General features: G+C 39.8%; 1 protein-coding gene across 4 annotated transcripts in view; it reads right to left on the bottom strand.

Annotated features, from left to right (window-relative positions):
* Positions 1-19,294, bottom strand: part of LOC144837059 (uncharacterized) — a 35,433-nt gene extending 16,139 nt beyond the window's left edge. The window contains exons 1-4 of one of the 4 annotated variants that reach the window (XM_078692045.1): positions 19,253-19,294; positions 17,703-19,059; positions 15,948-16,532; positions 14,812-14,972 (exon numbers count right to left, since the gene is read on the bottom strand). In XM_078692045.1, the coding sequence (XP_078548171.1) occupies positions 14,812-14,972; positions 15,948-16,532; positions 17,703-19,055 (2,099 nt within the window). In that variant the 5' untranslated portion in view covers positions 19,056-19,059; positions 19,253-19,294. Of the gene's footprint in view, positions 1-14,811; positions 14,973-15,947; positions 16,533-17,507; positions 19,060-19,252 lie in introns of all 4 variants that reach the window. The other 3 variants (XM_078692044.1, XM_078692047.1, XM_078692046.1) reach the window with 3 other exon arrangements.

The following is a 19,294-nucleotide window of genomic DNA, read 5'->3' on the forward strand; positions in this document are numbered from 1 at the left end:
ATAGTTTTGTTTTTAACAGTAGGTGGTTATTTGTCCTAGAGGTGAGGGTGTCCGGTGTGTAGCATGCGTAAATAATTTTAACTTTATTAATAGTAAATAGAACTAGTCAACAGTCATCATTAAAAAACCATTCTAGCTTCAGTTGATTTATTAAATACTTTAAATGCTTCCGTTCAAGCATAATGGTCGAGAGTAGAGAAAACATCGGTTTTTGGGCCCGATGCTTTTGTGTTTACCAAAGATGTGATATAAATGCGTTCGTAAACTTGTCCGTCAGTATCGTAATTCGATCGACAATGCATTTCACTGTGTCCTAGCTGTGGCGAGTTAAAATCTAATGTACTTTGTTATGACTTTGTTTAGGCGTGGGCTTATTTCAATGAATCAAAAAAGTTACAGATATTCCGGAGGTTAGGCAATTGATGACAAATAATTTGTTTATTAGCATTCCATTTATCTTGGATCATTACTATTTTGCGAATGAATGTTCTTATACGTGTTGGTATAGTAAACATGCGCATAAGGACAAAACTGGTCAAACAAAACTTAGGCGATGGGGGCATGGTTAAACTACAAACGAGTTAAAACAATGACAAAAGATTTGTGATAATATTCGTATTTAGATTTATTAGTCAATATTTTGTATAACAGAAAGACTTCTTTTTAATGTTATATCGGTAATTTTACTCAATGCACATTTTATTTATATCGGTATTTTTGAATTAAAAAGAAGATTCAGAGGTAAAACCTATAATCTTGCAGTTTAACCTGATCTTGGGCACGTTATCCATATTCCGTTTCTTCTGTAGCGGGTAAAGATTCTCCATCTTCCATCATAATAATAATACAATCTACCACCACGTCTCCTGGAGTTTATGCTAACATAATGAGCATGTCCACCACATAGTACTCGAAGGTAGTAATGGTTGTGTCTCCAATATACTCGTCTTCTATGTTGACAGTGTCGTCTTCGTGTTCTACGTTGACGGCGTGCTACTCGTCTTCTATGTCGTCTTCGTATTCTACGTAATCTGCCACATACACAACAAGCTAATACTTTGTCAGCTCCTTCAGATTTAATTATGTTCTGAGGAAGGGAATCTGCCAGTCTTTGTTCTTTTTCACTTAAGCTGAGACCACAGTATGTACTTCGACGACGTCGTCTTCTAAATCGATGTCGGTGGTGGTGGACATGATAGTGGTGGTGGTAGTGGTGGTGGTGAATGTGATAGTGGTGGTGGTGGTGGTGAATGTGGTGATAGTGGATGTGGTAGTGGTGGTGGTGGTGAATGTGATAGTGGTGGTGGTGGTGGATATGGTGATGGTGGTGGTGGTATCTGTGACGTCTACAACAAGCTAATACTTTGTCAGCTCCTTCAGATTTAATTATGTTCTGAGGAAGGGAATCTGCCAGTCTTTGTTCTTTTTCACTTAAGCTGAGACCATAGTATGTACTTCGACGACGCCGTCTTCTAAATCGATGGCGGTGGTGGACATGATAGTGGTGGACATGATAGTGGTGGTGGTAGTGGTGGTGAATGTGGTGGTGGTGGATGTGGTGATGGATGTAGTAGTGGTGGTGGTGAATGTGATAGTGGTGGTGGTGGTAGTGGTGATAATGATGGCGGTGGTGGTATCGTCTGCAATGCACTCTGTGACGTCTACAACAAGCTAATACTTTGTCACCTCCTTCAGATTTAATTGTATTGGAATCTGCCAGTCTTTGTTCTTTTTCACTTAAGCTGGGACCACAGTATGTACTTCGACGACGTCGTCTTCTAAATCGACGGCGGTGGTGGACATGATAGTGGTGGTGGTAGTGGTGGTGGTGAATGTGATAGTGGTGGTGGTGGTGGTGGTGGTGGTGGTGAATGTGGTGATGGTGGATGTGGTAGTGGTGAATGTGATAGTGGTGGTGGTGGATATGGTGATGGTAGTGGTGGTATCTGTGACGTCTACAACAAGCTAATACTTTGTCAGCTCCTTCAGATTTAATTATGTTCTGAGGAAGGGAATCTGCCAGTCTTTGTTCTTTTTCACTTAAGCTGAGACCACAGTATGTACTTCGACGACGTCGTCTTCTAAATCGATGGCGGTGGTGGACATGATAGTGGTGGTGGTAGTGGTGGTGGTGAATGTGGTGGTGGTGGTGGATGTGGTAGTGGTGGTGGTGAATGTGGTGATGGTGGATGTGGTAGTGGTGGTGGTGAATGTGATAGTGGTGGTGGTGGATATGGTGGTGGTGGTATCTGTGACGTCTACAACAAGCTAATACTTTGTCAGCTCCTTCAGATTTAATTATGTTCTGAGGAAGGGAATCTGCCAGTCTTTGTTCTTTTTCACTTAAGCTGAGACCACAGTATGTACTTCGACGACGTCGTCTTCTAAATCGATGGTGGTGGTGGTGGACATGATAATGGTGGTGGTGAATGTGATGGTGGTGGTTGATGTGGTAGTGGTGGTGGTGAATGTGGTGATAGTGGATGTGGTAGTGGTGGTGGTGGTGGTGAATGTAATAGTGGTGGTGGTGGTGGATATGGTGGTGGTGGTGGTGGTATCTGTGACGTCTACAACAAGCTAATACTTTGTCAGCTCCTTCAGATTTAATTATGTTCTGAGGAAGGGAATCTGCCAGTCTTTGTTCTTTTTCACCTAAGCTGAGACCATAGTATGTATTTCGACGACGCCGTCTTCTAAATCGATGGCGGTGGTGGACATGATAGTGGTGGTGGTAGTGGTGGTGGTGAATGTGGTGGTGGTGGTGGTGGATGTGGTAGTGGTGGTGGATGTGGTAGTGGTGGTGGTGAATGTGGTGATGGTGGATGTGGTAGTGGTGGTGGTGGTGAATGTGATAGTGGTGGTGATGGATATGGTGATGGTAGTAGTGGTGGTGGTATCTGTGACGTCTACAACAAGCTAATACTTTGTCAGCTCCTTCAGATTTAATTATGTTCTGAGGAAGGGAATCTGCCAGTCTTTGTTCTTTTTCACCTAAGCTAAGACCATAGTACGTATTTCGACGACGCCGTCTTCTAAATCGATGGCGGTGGTGGACATGATAGTGGTGGTGGTAGTGGTGGTGAATGTGATAGTGGTGGTGAATGTGGTGATGGATGTAGTAGTGGTGGTGGTGAATGTGATAGTGGTGGTGGTGGTGGTGGTGATAATGATGGCGGTGGTGGTATCGTCTGCAATGCACTCTGTAACGTCTACAACAAGCTAATACTTTGTCAGCTTCTTCAGATTTAATTGTATTGGAATCTGCCAGTCTTTGTTCTTTTTCACTTAAGCTGAGACCACAGTATGTACTTCGACGACGTCGTCTTCTAAATCGACGGCGGTGGTGGACATGATAGTAGTGGTGGTGGTAGTGGTGGTGGTGAATGTGATAGTGGTGGTGGTGGTGGATGTGATAGTGGTGGTGGTGAATGTGGTGATGGTGAATGTGATAGTGGTGGTGGTGGTGAATATGGTGATGGTAGTGGTGGTATCTGTGACGTCTACAACAAGCTAATACTTTGTCAGCTCCTTCAGATTTAATTATGTTCTGAGGAAGGGAATCTGCCAGTCTTTGTTCTTTTTCACTTAAGCTGAGACCACAGTATGTACTTCGACGACGTCTTCTTCTAAATCGATGGCGGTGATGGACATGATAGTGGTAGTGGTGGTGGTGAATGTGGTGGTGGTGGTGGTGGATATGGTGGTGGTGGATGTGGTAGTGGTGGTGGTGAACGTGGTGATGGTGGATGTGGTAGTGGTGGTGGTGGTGAATGTGATAGTGGTGGTGGTGGATATGGTGATGGTAGTAGTGGTGGTTGTATCTGTGACGTCTACAACAAGCTAATACTTTGTCAGCTCCTTCAGATTTAATTATGTTCTGAGGAAGAGAATCTGCCAGTCTTTGTTCTTTTTCACTTAAGCTGAGACCATAGTATGTACTTCGACGATGTCGTCTTCTAAATCGATGGCGGTGGTGGACATGGTAGTGGTGGTGGTGGTATGTGTGACGTCTACAACAAGCTAATACTTTGTCAGCTCCTTCGGATTTAATTATGTTCTGAGGAAGGGAATCTGCCAGTCTTTGTTGTTTTTCACTTAAGCTGAGACCATAGTATATACTTCGACGATGTCGTACTCTTAATCGATTGCGGTGGTTGACAGATTTAATTATGTTCTGAGAAAAGGAAACTACCAGTGGTCGTTCTTTTTCACTCAAGCTGATAACATGTTGATTGTCGGATTTACTCTCTAAATTAATTTCAGGATGGGAAACCGAGTTAACGTTCTCTTTAAATCTCTCTCTGTCATTTTCCACTATTTCGCCGCTTAAGGCCGACACAACTAAAATAGCGGTCAGGGCAAGCCGAAACCAAAACATAGTTCTGAAAGAAATATATAAATATACCATTTTAGGGAACGGATTGTACCGAATTGTAACGTATATTGTAATGAATGTTTATGACTGGAATGGTACAGATAATGAATGTTTTTGAGTGGAATGGAGAAAATATGAAAAATATATGACAAGCACCCTCTTGTCGAGCGTGTGTATGCTCACTCACTGACCCCCACACTCACTGTGTAACAACAATTAACAAAGTTGTAGTAGGCCTACTTGATTTACATAACGATTTACACGCGCTCGAGTGTGCTACATCACTTGTCTTTTCATGTGACCAACAATCGTCCAATCAAATGAAAATAATCTATGTAGGCGTGTTAAAATATTGAATAATAACTCTGGCGTATTAGATATAACACGACTCTATAAATCTTATTAAATTGATTGTCCTCATAAATTAAGGCCTTCTATTTTGTGCACCTTTGTAGTAGGAGTGCACAATGCAATTCTTTAAGTGCGCAATTCAATTATTAGTCGCGTGCAAATGCGAATCTACAGCTCACTATGTCGGTCTGTCAGTTGGTTGGTCGCTCTAATTTGAGCACGCGACTGCAGCCATGTATATGGCCTTGTTCTTTATTCGTTTCGAGGATTTGCTAAAGAAATTCATTCACGAAGTTGCTTATCATTGTGTTAGAATATTCATAATGAAATAAGGTTTAGAAAATACTTTTTCAGATATTCTGATGCTCGATTCTAAAATAAATATTATGGTAATTGTAATAATTCAATTGATTCAACTTTTTAAAAAGGAGAGAAAATAACAATAAAATCACAATTTAAAAGACAATACAAGTTGCGTTGCATTACGAATGTCCATATCATCAATAAAAGTATGAACAAACGGATTTCAACGAATTCGAAACATTATTTGTTTTTTAACACCTGATGGTCGAAAGTAAACTGTTATTCAATTGCATCGATTTTCCATCTTTAATCAATGTCGAAGTCTAGGACATTAAAAAGTGTATCCCTCCAATTTTGGCCAGGGATTAGAAATAGATATAAACGGCACTACAGGTTGTCTTTAACGCGCAAAAGTCACCAGCCTCACGTATCACAAGAATCTAAACATTTCTATAAAAAGCTGCCTGTAAAGAACCATTAAACATAAACTCCTTGTTTAACTAATAATTAGCCGCATGTGATACGAAATCAACCGATTAAAGTGTGGGTTATTATACAATATCTTGTTACGCAGCGAACGAAGTCAAATCGACGTTTCTCGCTGGAAAGGCAAAAGCCATAGTCGATGTTTACTCTACAAACAAACAAACAAAAGTCGTTATTCTTACCTTGATTTCGGTTGCTCTGCTTTTTTTAATGATATTGATATAGCCCAAAGCTAATGTAGTTATCTCAATGTTTTCGCCGTTTATATAGCATTCGAATCGATTCGAATTCGATTTTTGTTTATACTGGTGGTCATCTTCTTAATAAAGTATCATCATCTAAAGTGTTTTCTTCTTAAATGGACACCCATATGGTGTACAGTATAATTATAATTAGTTATCGGTATATGAATAGAAATATTGAAACAATAGATTGTACATAATTCTATTTAAGAGTAGGCCCTTATAGCATTGCGTTATCGACATCTGTCGGTAGGCAATGGTTTACTACTACAATGATCTTTATACACAGTGAAAAAATTAAATTGTTTCTCTATTTATGCAAAACAATAATGATAGATACGATTAAAAACAACAAATAACCTAACAAATGTATGTTGATTTACGGTGCCCTGTAAGTTATATGGGAGATCAGTATCATGGACTTGTGGGACATCATATTCAGTTTTAACATTTTTGTCTGTACATTGGTCATGTTTATTATGTTTTTCATATACGACATTTATGTTTGCTTAAACTGTTTCCGTAGGCCTATCGTATTCATAAAATACCGTAAAACCTTTAAAAATGTTTGCATAAACTTTTGTTATTGAGTGACATTTTTTTAAATTTCATATATTATTTACATTGTGAGTAAAGTGTGTGGATAGGATGTGAACACTTCTTTTAACATAAAAGTTAAATAATTACGATTGTGTAATGTACGACCGTTAGAACGAAGTACACTGTACCACCCAATGGATACAGTATGATTTTAATTCAAATTGAAGGGGCGGCTTCTAAAAGTTACATGTGTGGCCGGAAAATTAGTGTTGATACAGAGAGATTTTTAAAATCAATAAAAATGAAACTTCAACTACATCATTTAGAATGCAATGCAATATGGGAAAACTGTTTCCTATCCGAATTAAGGTTGGTTCTCACTTGAGACGCAACGCGATGGCATAGACGCAACGCAAGCGAGTTGCCTTAAGCGTGGTTCCCACTAGCGACGCAACGTAACGCAACGCAGCGATGTTTTGACGCAAAGTGCTGTATTGCGTAATCACAAGTGGGAACCGACGACGCATTAGTGCTGTAAACATCGCAGATTTGATTTCACGCAGGCGGGGGAAAACACAATTATCGGAAGGGCACTTTCTTACGTTGCGTAGATTGCGTTACGTTGCGTCTCTAGTGGGAACCACGCTTAATGAAAAGCAACAAACGAATAATCCATCCATCACTTACGTTGCGCTACGTCCTTGTGTTGCGTCTCTGATGGGATCCAAGCATTAACAAATAATGCCTGGAAGATTCTTTCATATAAATGTTTCGTTGTTAAGTCTCTTTTTGTGTTTAAATGAATATCATCTGCGAGGTAATACAGACGATTATCTGGATCATGTGATATTCTTGTATAATGTTTAATATTGTTGTATTAAAAAGGAAAAAAGAAAAGTATGCATATTAAAATAGGTTGCATGTGTATGTATATTGTCCGACAGGTTTCAGTGATTTTTGGAAATGAAATAATAAAAAAAAAAAGTATCAGTGATATGTATATTAAATCATTGAGTGGCCAGTGGTTGGAAGAATGCTGGCGCAAGCAACAGACATTAGGGTAGACGTATACTTTTTGGCTATATTAGAGGGCGGTATGTGAGCATCATGAATTAATAAACAGGTTGTTAGGTTTGACTGAAAACAATGCTATATATATTTTCGTACGATCAGATCATACGTACTGGAATAAAAAAGTGTTTTTAGACAAACTTTTGATGTCACGTGTCTTCATCAGAAGCGTCCTAGGAGATTCACTCCTTGGATTCTTCTGATGACGACACGTGTCAAAAATTCAAAGTATGTTGAATTTCAAATCAAATCAAAGCAAATCAATTCAACATTTATTTCTTCCACTATAAGATAACAACAAATGTCCAATATAAATTGTAAAATGAAGGAAGAGGGAAAACTCAAAAAGTAACGCCAGATGAAAAACAGAAATTCTATTAATCATAAGACCTTGTGGCGAGCAAGCCCTAAATGAATGATATAAATAAAAATTACAAACTTATTAACGTACACAAACACACAGACAGGACAGGGCAAGTAAAAGCGCGAAAAAAAAGAACAAACGATTATGTGATAAAAAAGCTGAGGATGGTATAAATACATTTTATAAATCATATTTTGACAAAAGAAATGTGTTGGCTTTATAAGAGAAAATTTTCCTGGAGGGGGTTGCAATGATTTCAGGAGGAAGGTCATTATATAATTTAACACCGCTATAACGGTGTTTATTTTAAAACACTTTCTATTATAATATACAAATAATGCTAAATGTTATCAGTGGAGTCTCCATTCAGTCACGAACTAGCCTGTAGAAATCCGTTGACATTACATTTCATTTATATTATATATTTATATTACACTATCTTCTAATTCATGTCATCATGTAACGAAATAATATTGAAGGACAACTGGACCCAGAACCATATTTTAACAACGTATTAGGGATGTACATACCATTTCAGAACAATCGCGAGATTTACGATATCGCCGCGCGCGCTCGCCGTACAGCCGTCGCCGTAAATTTCTGTGCATGGCAAAATAAAATCTACCTCAAGAGTTTTCACTTTTGTTAAAAATAAATACAAGAGATATGTGATGATGATACATATAAGCATTGGGTTAGAGCCATAAAACCACGACAACAACTAGCTTGGTTTGCCTTGGCTAGAAAGGCAGCGATGCAGATTACGCCAGGAAACTGAAACTGATCTTGGCCAATTCTATATCTTCCAACGATTGTACGTCCTAAAGAGTTGTTTCCATTAATTAATCAAAATGTAAGTGCTTTTTTTGTTTTTGGTCTAAATTAGTACATTTTGTTCTCCAAAAATTATTGTTTATGGCCAAAGTTGTCGCAAAAACAACAGGCGGCGCTGTTGGATTCCACGTGGGGTTGTTCCAGTCGGTCTAAAGATTTTCTTTCGTACAAAAAAAGAAAAACAAAGTACTATCATTAATAGATAAAATAACATGGTTACCACGATGAACAGTATGTGGGCATTTGTCCTAGAGGTGTGGGTGTCCAGGGTGTAGTTGTACTATGGCATAATTTTCCAAATATTTTCTGAAAATAATAATCAGTCGAATAATCTCTGTTCCCGATTTCGGCATGACGCATGCGTAAATGATTTTACCTTTATTACTAGTAAATACAACTTGTCAACAGTCATCATAAAAAAATATCCTGGCTTCAGTTGATATATTAAATACTACTTCCGTTCAAGCATAATGGTCGAGAGTAGATTTTTTTAGTAGGTTATTGGGCCCGATGCTTTTTTGTGCTTACCAAAGATGTGATAGAAATGCGTTCGTAAACTTGTCAGTCAGTATCGTAATTCGATCGAGAATGCATTTCACCTTTGCATTGTCCTAGCTGTGGCGAGTTAAAATCTAATGTACTTTGTTATGACTTTATTTAGGCGTCTGTTCTATTCTGTCTCTAAAAAAGACGTCCAACCATTGGGCTTATTTCAATGAATCAAAAAACGTTACAGATATTCCGGAGGTTAAGCAATTGGTGACGATTAATTTGTTTATTAGCATTCCATTTATCTTTATCATTACTATTTTGCGAATGAATGATTTTATACGCCTTGGTATAGTAAACAGGATAATCAGCATAAAACTGGTCAGACGACAAAACTTAGGCAATTAGGCGTTGGGGCATGGTTAAACTACGAACGAGTTAAAACAATGTTTCCATTAATTAATCAAAATGTAAGTGCTTTTTTTGTTTTTGGTCTAAATTAGTACATTTTGTTCTCCAAAAATGTTAGTTCCGTCGACGATCGAGTGCGATTTCGAATATTATTGTTTATAGCCAAAGTTGTCGCAAAAACAACAGGCGGCGCTGTTGGATTCCACGTGGGGTTGTTCCAGTCGGTCTAAAGATTTTCTTTCGTACAAAAAAAGAAAAACAAAGTACTATCATTAATAGATAAAATAACATGGTTACCACGATGAACAGTATGTGGGCATTTGTCCTAGAGGTGTGGGTGTCCAGGGTGTAGTTGTACTATGGCATAATTTTCCAAATATTTTCTGAAAATAATAATCAGTCGAATAATCTCTGTTCCCGATTTCGGCATGACGCATGCGTAAATGATTTTACCTTTATTACTAGTAAATACAACTTGTCAACAGTCATCATAAAAAAATATCCTGGCTTCAGTTGATATATTAAATACTACTTCCGTTCAAGCATAATGGTCGAGAGTAGATTTTTTTAGTAGGTTATTGGGCCCGATGCTTTTTTGTGCTTACCAAAGATGTGATAGAAATGCGTTCGTAAACTTGTCAGTCAGTATCGTAATTCGATCGAGAATGCATTTCACCTTTGCATTGTCCTAGCTGTGGCGAGTTAAAATCTAATGTACTTTGTTATGACTTTATTTAGGCGTCTGTTCTATTCTGTCTCTAAAAAAGACGTCCAACCATTGGGCTTATTTCAATGAATCAAAAAACGTTACAGATATTCCGGAGGTTAAGCAATTGGTGACGATTAATTTGTTTATTAGCATTCCATTTATCTTTATCATTACTATTTTGCGAATGAATGATTTTATACGCCTTGGTATAGTAAACAGGATAATCAGCATAAAACTGGTCAGACGACAAAACTTAGGCAATTAGGCGTTGGGGCATGGTTAAACTACGAACGAGTTAAAACAATGACAAAAGATTAGTGATAATATTCGTATTTAGATTTAATATTCAATAAAAGAAAGTAATTTTGTATAACATTGATTATGTACAGAAAGACTTCTTTCAAGAATAATGTTATCGGTCATTTTACTCAATGCACATTTTATTTATGTCGGTAGTTTTGAATTAAAAAGAAAATTCAGAGGTAAAACCTATCATCTTGCAGTTTAACCTGATCTTGGGCAGGTTATCCATATTCCGTTTCTTCTGTAGCGGGTAAAAAATATCCATTTTCCACCATAAAAATAATACAATCTACCACCACGTCTCCTGGAGTTTATGCTAACATAGTGAGCGTGTCTACCACATAGTACTCGAAGGTAGAAATGGTTGTGTCTCCAATATACTCGTCTTCTACGTAGACGGCGTGCTATCCGTCTTCTACGTCGACAGTGTCGTCTTCGTCTTCTACGTTGACGGCGTGCTATTCGTCTTCTACGTCGATGGTGTCGTCTTCGTCTTCTACGTTGACGGCGTGCTATTCGTCTTCTACGTCGATGGTGTCGTCTTCGTCTTCTACGTTGACGGCGTGCTATTCGTCTTCTACGTCGATGGTGTCGTCTTCGTCTTCTACGTTGACGGCGTGCTATTCGTCTTCTACGTCGATGGTGTCGTTTTCGTCTTCTACGTTGACGGCGTGCTATTCGTCTTCTACGCCGATGCTGTCGTCTTCGTCTTCTACGTTGACGACGTGCCATTCGCCTTCTACGTCGATGGTGTCGTCTTTGTCTTCTACGTTGACGGCGTGCTATTCGTCTTCTACGCCGATGGTGTCGTCTTCGTCTTCTACGTTGACGACGTGCCATTCGTCTTCTACGTCGATGGTGTCGTCTTCGTCTTCTACGTTGACGACGTGCCATTCGTCTTCTACGGCGACGGAGTTGTCTTCGCCTTCTACGTTGGCGGCGTGCTATACGTCTTCTACGTCGACGGTGTCGTCTTCTATATCGACGACACCGGTGGTGGTGGTGATGGTGGTGGTGGAAGTGGTGGTGAATGTGGTAGTGGTGGTGAATGTGGATGTGGTATTGGCATCGTCTACAACGAACTCTGTGACGTCTACAACAAGCTGATACTTTGTCAGCTCCCTCAGATTTAATTATGTTCTTAGGAAAGGAATCTGGCAGTCTTTGTTGTTTTTCACTTAAGCTGAGACTATAGGTTGTACGTCGATGACGTTGTCTTCTAAATCGATGGCGGTTGTGGACATGATAGTGGTGGTGGTAGTAGTGAATGTGATAATGGTGGTGGATGTGGTGGCGGTGAATGTGATAGTGGTGGATTTGGTGATCGTGGATGTGGTAGTGGTGGTGGTGAATGTGATAGTGGTGGTGGTGGTGGTGGATATGGTGATAGTAGTGGTGGTGGTATCTGGGACGTCTACAACAAGCTAATACTTTGCCAGCTCCTTCAGATTTAATTATGTTCTGAGGAAGGGAATCTGCCAGTCTTTGTTGTTTTTCACTTAAGCTGAGACCATAGTATGTACTTCGACGACGTCGTCTTCTAAATCCATGGCGGTGGTGGACATGGTAGTGGTGGTATGTGTGACGTCTACAACAAGCTAATACTTTGTCAGCTTCTTCAGATTTAATTATGTTCTGAGGAAGGGAATCTGCCAGTCTTTGTTGTTTTTCACTTAAGCTGAGACTATAGTATGTACTTCGATGATGTCGTACTCGATTGCGGTGGTGGTAAGATTTCATTATATTCTGAGAAAAGGAAACTACCAGTGGTTGTTCCTTTTCACTCAAGCTGATAACATGTTGATTATCAGATTTACTCTCCAGATTAATTTCAGGATGTGAAACCGAGTTAACGTTCTCTAAGTCATTTTCCACTGTTTCGCCGCTTAAGGCCGACACAACTAAAATAGCGGTCAGGGCAAGCCGAAACCAAGACATAGTTCTGAAAGAAATATATAGATATACAATTTTAGGGAACGGATTGTACCGAATTGTATTTTATCTTTTTTTTTTTTTAAAGGCAAAAGTCCTAGTCGATGTTTACTCTACAAATATTTATCTCAAACTTGTTAGAGAATATTCAATTAAATGGAATTATCGAAAGAGTTATGCAAAAGTCGTTATTCTTACCTTGATTTCTGTTGCTCTGCTTTTTTAATGATATTGATATAGCCCAAAGCTAATGTAGTTATCTCAATGTTTTCGCCGTTTATATAGCATTCGAATCATTCGATTTTTGTTTATACTGGTGGTCATCTTCTTAATTAAGTATCATCATCTAAAGTGTTTTCTTCTTAAATGGACACCCATATGGTGTACAGTATAATTATAATTAGTTATCGGTATATGAATAGAAATATTGAAACAATAGATAGTATACTAGTACATAATTCTATTTAAGAGTTGGTCCTTATAGCATTGCGCCATCGACATCTGTCGATAGGCAATGGTTTACTACTACAATGATCTTTATACACAGTGAAGAAATTAATTTCTTTCTCTATTAATTTATCCAAAACAATAACGATAGATACGATTCTTTTCTTCTTTCTTTTATTTCAATAAACAATAGCCTCCGGCCCATTTCACATAATAAAATCTATATTATTTTCGGCCATACAGGGTTTTTCTCTTTTTTTCATAAGCTTTACATAAATAGGTTGCAAAAGACTTAATTTTTTGGGTTTCATTGTTTACAAACAAATTTTGTAATATGTATACATTTAAATCAGACATATATTTTTTCCTAATGTTTTTATAAAAAGGACAGTAAAAAAGAAAATGCTTTTCATCTTCTAAACTTAATTGATCACAAAACATACATATTCTAGACTCTCGGTTAATAAATAAATGTCGCCCCTTTTCAATCAACAGATTATGGCACGATAATCTTAAGCGTGATGGTGTTCTATACTTAAAACTTAAATCATAAACATAAGGTTCGTAAAAATTGTCAAACTTAATATTTTAGATTAAAAACAACAACAAATAACCTAACAAATGTTGGACGTTGGACTACTGATCGAGAGATCGAGGTTCGAATCCAACTATCGCTACATTGCTTGTATCCTTAGGCAAGATACTTTACTTACGTTTGCCTCTCTCTACCCAGGTGTATAAATGTGTACCTGGTTAGATCTAGAGAGCAAACATTTCTAGTAAACACACCTTTTAAATAAATCGTAAAAATATAAATGTTGATTTTTGTTATTGTTTCTTTTGCCTATCTGGATATTAAAGTGTTTCCTTAAAATACCAGACTGATCATTTTGGCAAATTTAAGCCTAATACAGGTCAAATTAGCAATTGAAGTTACGGTACCTATCTGTTGTATGTTAACAACAGTGACAATTCATGAGGTAGATATTTCCATGCATTTGTGACGTCATAGTAATTCACGGCGACGGCTGTACGGCGAGCGCGCACGGACATATCGTAAATCTCGCGATTGTCCGAAAATCACATGTACATCCCTATAATACGTTGTTAAAATGGTCAAGTTATCCTTTAAGTCATGGAAATTAGGCCTTCTTATATATAACTCTTGAGAGAGTGTATTACGAAATATGTCATTTAAAATATCGGTAAACAGACACAATATTGCGTTAATTTTATTTTCGAAAGGAATAATACAACTTGAAAAGTTCAGCTGTAAAAAGATGTAATTATACTGATAAATAAAAACATCGGATAATAAAAGTTAGAGCAGAACAAAAAATTAATGATAACAACATTATTAATATTCTTCATCAATCAATTTATTTGCATTATTATTTTATCAACGTTATTATTAGGCCTACTTATCAGCTAAAACACATTGGATTTATAAATGAATTATCTTTTAAATCTGGATTCCTAATAGTGATGATATGTTGTTGTAGTGACGACCGTTCCACCACCGGAAGTGTGAACGGTATGAGTCGAGGAGTGACCACCGCCGCTGCCGCCTGAAGAAAAGCTTGAACCACCAGAACTGTGAAAGCCTCCGCTTGAGCTGGAACCGTGACTGGAATAGTGGTGGACTACGTGGGACCCTCCACTTGAGCTGCTGCTTGAGCTGAAGCCGTGGCTTGAATAGTGGTGGTAGTGGCTTACGTGTGAGCCGTGATAGTGGTGGTGGTGAACTGTGTGACTTGATGAACTGCTTACTCGAAAGCTTGAACAGCTTACCCATTTGCCGTTTCTTATGTAGCGGGTGAAGATTCTCCATCTTCCACCATAATAGTAATACAGTCTACCACCACGTCTTCTGTAGTTTATACGGACATAACGGACACGTCTACCACATTGTACTCGAAGGTAGAAACGCTTGTGTCTCCAGCACACTCTATAGGTTGTGCGTACTCTAAAGTGACGCCAGCTTACCCATCTTCCATTTATTCTGTAGCGGGTAAGGATTCTCCATCTTCCACCATAATAGTAATACAATCTACCACCACGTCTTCTGTAGTTTATACGGACATAACGGACACGTCTACCACGTTGTACTCGAAGGTAGAAACGCTTGTGTCTCCAGCACACTCTATAGGTTGTGCGTACTCTAAAGTGACGCCAGCTTACCCATCTTCCATTTATTCTGTAGCGGGTAAGGATTCTCCATCTTCCACCATAATAGTAATACAGTCTACCACCACGTCTTCTGTAGTTTATACGGACATAACGGACACGTCTACCACGTTGTACCCGAAGGTAGAAACGCTTGTGTCTCCAGCACACTCTATAGGTTGTGCGTACTCTAAAGTGACGCCAGCTTACCCATCTTCCGTTTATTCTATAGCGGGTAAGGATTCTCCATCTTCCACCATAATAATAATACAATCTACCACCACGTCTTCTGTAGTTTATACGGACATAACGGACACGTCTACCACGTTGTACCCGAAGGTAGAAACGCTTGTGTCTCCAGCACACTCTATAGGTGGTTCGTACTCTAAAGTGACGCCAGCTTACCCATCTTCCGTTTATTCTGTAGCGGGTAAAGATTCTCCATCTTCCACCATAATAGTAATACAGTCTACCACCACGTCTTCTGTAGTTTATACGGACATAACGGACACGTCTACCACGTTGTACCCGAAGGTAGAAACGCTTGTGTCTCCAGCACACTCTATAGGTGGTTCGTACTCTAAAGTGACGCCAGCTTACCCATCTTCCGTTTATTCTGTAGCGGGTAAAGATTCTCCATCTTCCACCATAATAGTAATACAGTCTACCACCACGTCTTCTGTAGTTTATACGGACATAACGGACACGTCTACCACGTTGTACCCGAAGGTAGAAACGCTTGTGTCTCCAGCACACTCTATAGGTGGTTCGTACTCTAAAGTGACGCCAGCTTACCCATCTTCCGTTTATTCTGTAGCGGGTAAAGATTCTCCATCTTCCACCATAATAGTAATACAGTCTACCACCACGTCTTCTGTAGTTTATACGGACATAACGGACACGTCTACCACGTTGTACTCGAAGGTAGAAACGCTTGTGTCTCCAGCACACTCTATAGGTGGTGCGTACTCTAAAGTGACGCCAGCTTACCCATCTTCCGTTTATTCTGTAGCGGGTAAAGATTCTCCATCTTCCACCATAATAGTAATACAGTCTACCACCACGTCTTCTGTAGTTTATACGGACATAACGGACACGTCTACCACGTTGTACTCGAAGGTAGAAACGCTTGTGTCTCCAGCACACTCTATAGGTTGTGCGTACTCTAAAGTGACGCCAGCTTACCCATCTTCCGTTTATTCTGTAGCGGGTAAAGATTCTCCATCTTCCACCATAATAGTAATACAGTCTACCACCACGTCTTCTGTAGTTTATACGGACATAACGGACACGTCTACCACGTTGTACTCGAAGGTAGAAACGCTTGTGTCTCCAGCACACTCTATAGGTGGTGCGTACTCTAAAGTGACGCCAGCTTACCCATCTTCCGTTTATTCTGTAGCGGGTAAAGATTCTCCATCTTCCACCATAATAGTAATACAGTCTACCACCACGTCTTCTGTAGTTTATACGGACATAACGGACACGTCTACCACGTTGTACTCGAAGGTAGAAACGCTTGTGTCTCCAGCACACTCTATAAGTGGTGCGTACTCTAAAGTGACGCCAGCTTACCCATCTTCCTTTTCTTATAAAGCGGGTGATAATTCTCCATCTTCCTCCATAATAGTAATACAATCTACCACCACGTCTTCTGTAGTTTACACGGACATAACGGACACGTCTACCACGTTGTACTCGAAGGTAGAAACGGTTGTGTCTCCAGCACACTCTATAGGTGATGCGTACTCTAAAGTGACGCCAGCTTACCCACCTTCCGTTTCTTATGTAGCGGGTAAAGATTCTCCATCTTCCACCATAATAGTAATACAATCTACCACGACGTCTTCTGTAGTTTACACGGACATAACGGACACGTCTACCACGTTGTACTCGAAGGTAGAAGCGGTTGTGTCTCCAGCACACTCTATAGGTAGTGCGTACTCTAAAGTGACGCCAGCTTACCCATCTTCCTTTTCTTATGAAGCGGGTGATAATTCTCCATCTTCCACCATAATAGTAATACAGTCTACCACGACGTCTTCTGTAGTTTACACGGACATAACGTACACGTCTACCACGTTGTACCCTGAGGTAGAAACGGTTGTGTCGCCAACATACTCTGTAGGTAGTGCGTACTCTAAAGTGACGCCAGCTTACCCATCTTCCTTTTCTTATGAAGCGGGTGATAATTCTCCATCTTCCACCATAATAGTAATACAGTCTACCACGACGTCTTCTGTAGTTTACACGGACATAACGTACACGTCTACCACGTTGTACCCTGAGGTAGAAACGGTTGTGTCGCCAACATACTCTGTAGGTAGTGCGTACTCTAAAGTGACGCCAGCTTACCCATCTTCCTTTTCTTATGAAGCGGGTGATAATTCTCCATCTTCCACCATAATAGTAATACAGTCTACCACGACGTCTTCTGTAGTTTACACGGACATAACGTACACGTCTACCACGTTGTACCCTGAGGTAGAAACGGTTGTGTCGCCAACATACTCTGTAGGTGATGCGTACTCTAAAGTGACGCCAGCTTACCCATCTTCCGTTTCTTATGAAGCGGGTGATAATTCTCCATCTTCCACCATAATAGTAATACAATCTACCACGACGTCTTCTGTAGTTTACACGGACATAACGTACACGTCTACCACGTTGTACCCGGAGGTAGAAACGGTTGTGTCTCCAACATACTCTGTAGGTGATGCGTACTCTAAAGTGACGCCAGCTTACCCATCTTCCGTTTCTTATGAAGCGGGTGATAATTCTCCATCTTCCACCATAATAGTAATACAGTCTACCACCACGTCTTCTGTAGTTTATACGGACATAACGGACACGTCTACCACGTTGTACCCTGAGGTAGAAACGGTTGTGTCTCCAACATACTCTGTAGGTGATGCGTACTCTAAAGTGACGCCAGCTTACCCATCTTCCGTTTCTTATGAAGCGGGTGATAATTCTCCATCTTCCACCATAATAGTAATACAGTCTACCACCACGTCTTCTGTAGTTTACACGGACATAACGGACACGTCTACCACGTTGTACCCGAAGGTAGAAACGGTTGTGTCTCCAACATACTCTGTAGGTGATGCGTACTCTAAAGAGACGCCAGCTTACCCATCTTCCGTTTCTTATGAAGCGGGTGATAATTCTCCATCTTCCTCCATAATAGTAATACAGTCTACCACCACGTCTTCTGTAGTTTACACGGACATAACGGACACGTCTACCACATTGTATACGAAGGTAGAAACGGTTGTTTCTCCAACACACTCTGTAGGTAGTGCGTACTCTAAATCTTCCAGCTAACCTCCATCTTCCACCAAAGTAATAATAAAACCTTGCACCACGTCTTCGGCATCTTACACGTACTACACGAACACGCCTACCGCATTGTATACGGAGGTAATATGCATTTCCTCTCCTAAACAGACGATAGCTGCAGCGTATTCTTCGTACTCCCCCAGCTAACCTCCATCTTCCACCAAAGTAATAATAAAACCTTCCACCACGTCTTCGGCATCTTACACGTACTACACGAACACGCCTACCGCATTGTATACGGAGATAGTAGGCGCCTCGTCGTCGGAACAGTCGATAACGGCAGCACACTCTTCGTCTTCTACATCGATTGCGTCGTCTTCTACATCTACGACGGCGTACTATTCGTCTTCTACATCGACGGCGTACTACTCGTCTTCTACATCGACAGCGTCGTCTTCTACACCGACGACATCGGCGGCGGCATCGTCGGCATCGACGTACTCTGCGACGTCTGCAGCAAGCTCTTACTTTGTCAGCTCCTTCAGAATCAATGATATTCAGAGGAGGAGAAGCAACCAGTGGTTGCTCTTTTTCACTCAGGCTGATATCAGGTCTACTGTCGGTTTTGCTCTCCAAATTAACGTCAGGACGGGAAACCAAATTGACGTCATTTTGGTCATTTTCCACCGATTGGCCTCTTACGGCTAATACAACTAAAATAGAAAACAGGGCGATCCGAATCCAGGACATGATTCTGTTGAAAATATATAAAAAAGTATCAATAGTAAAATATATCATATTATTATATTTCAACAAATTACGTGTACAGTATAAATAATTATTAAAGTAAAATGATTATAATATCGTTTATTTCTTTAGTCCTGTATGGATTTAAAAATTGGTACTAAAATAATTGTAAAAAAAAAACTAAAACAAATTGTTCCTACCTGGATTGCTATTGCCGCTCTTCCTATAATATTGAAAACACA

Source organism: Antedon bifida, chromosome 3 (genome assembly GCF_963402885.1).
Source record: "Antedon bifida chromosome 3, ecAntBifi1.1, whole genome shotgun sequence".
In the NCBI taxonomy this organism is placed as follows: Eukaryota; Metazoa; Echinodermata; class Crinoidea; order Comatulida; family Antedonidae; genus Antedon; species Antedon bifida.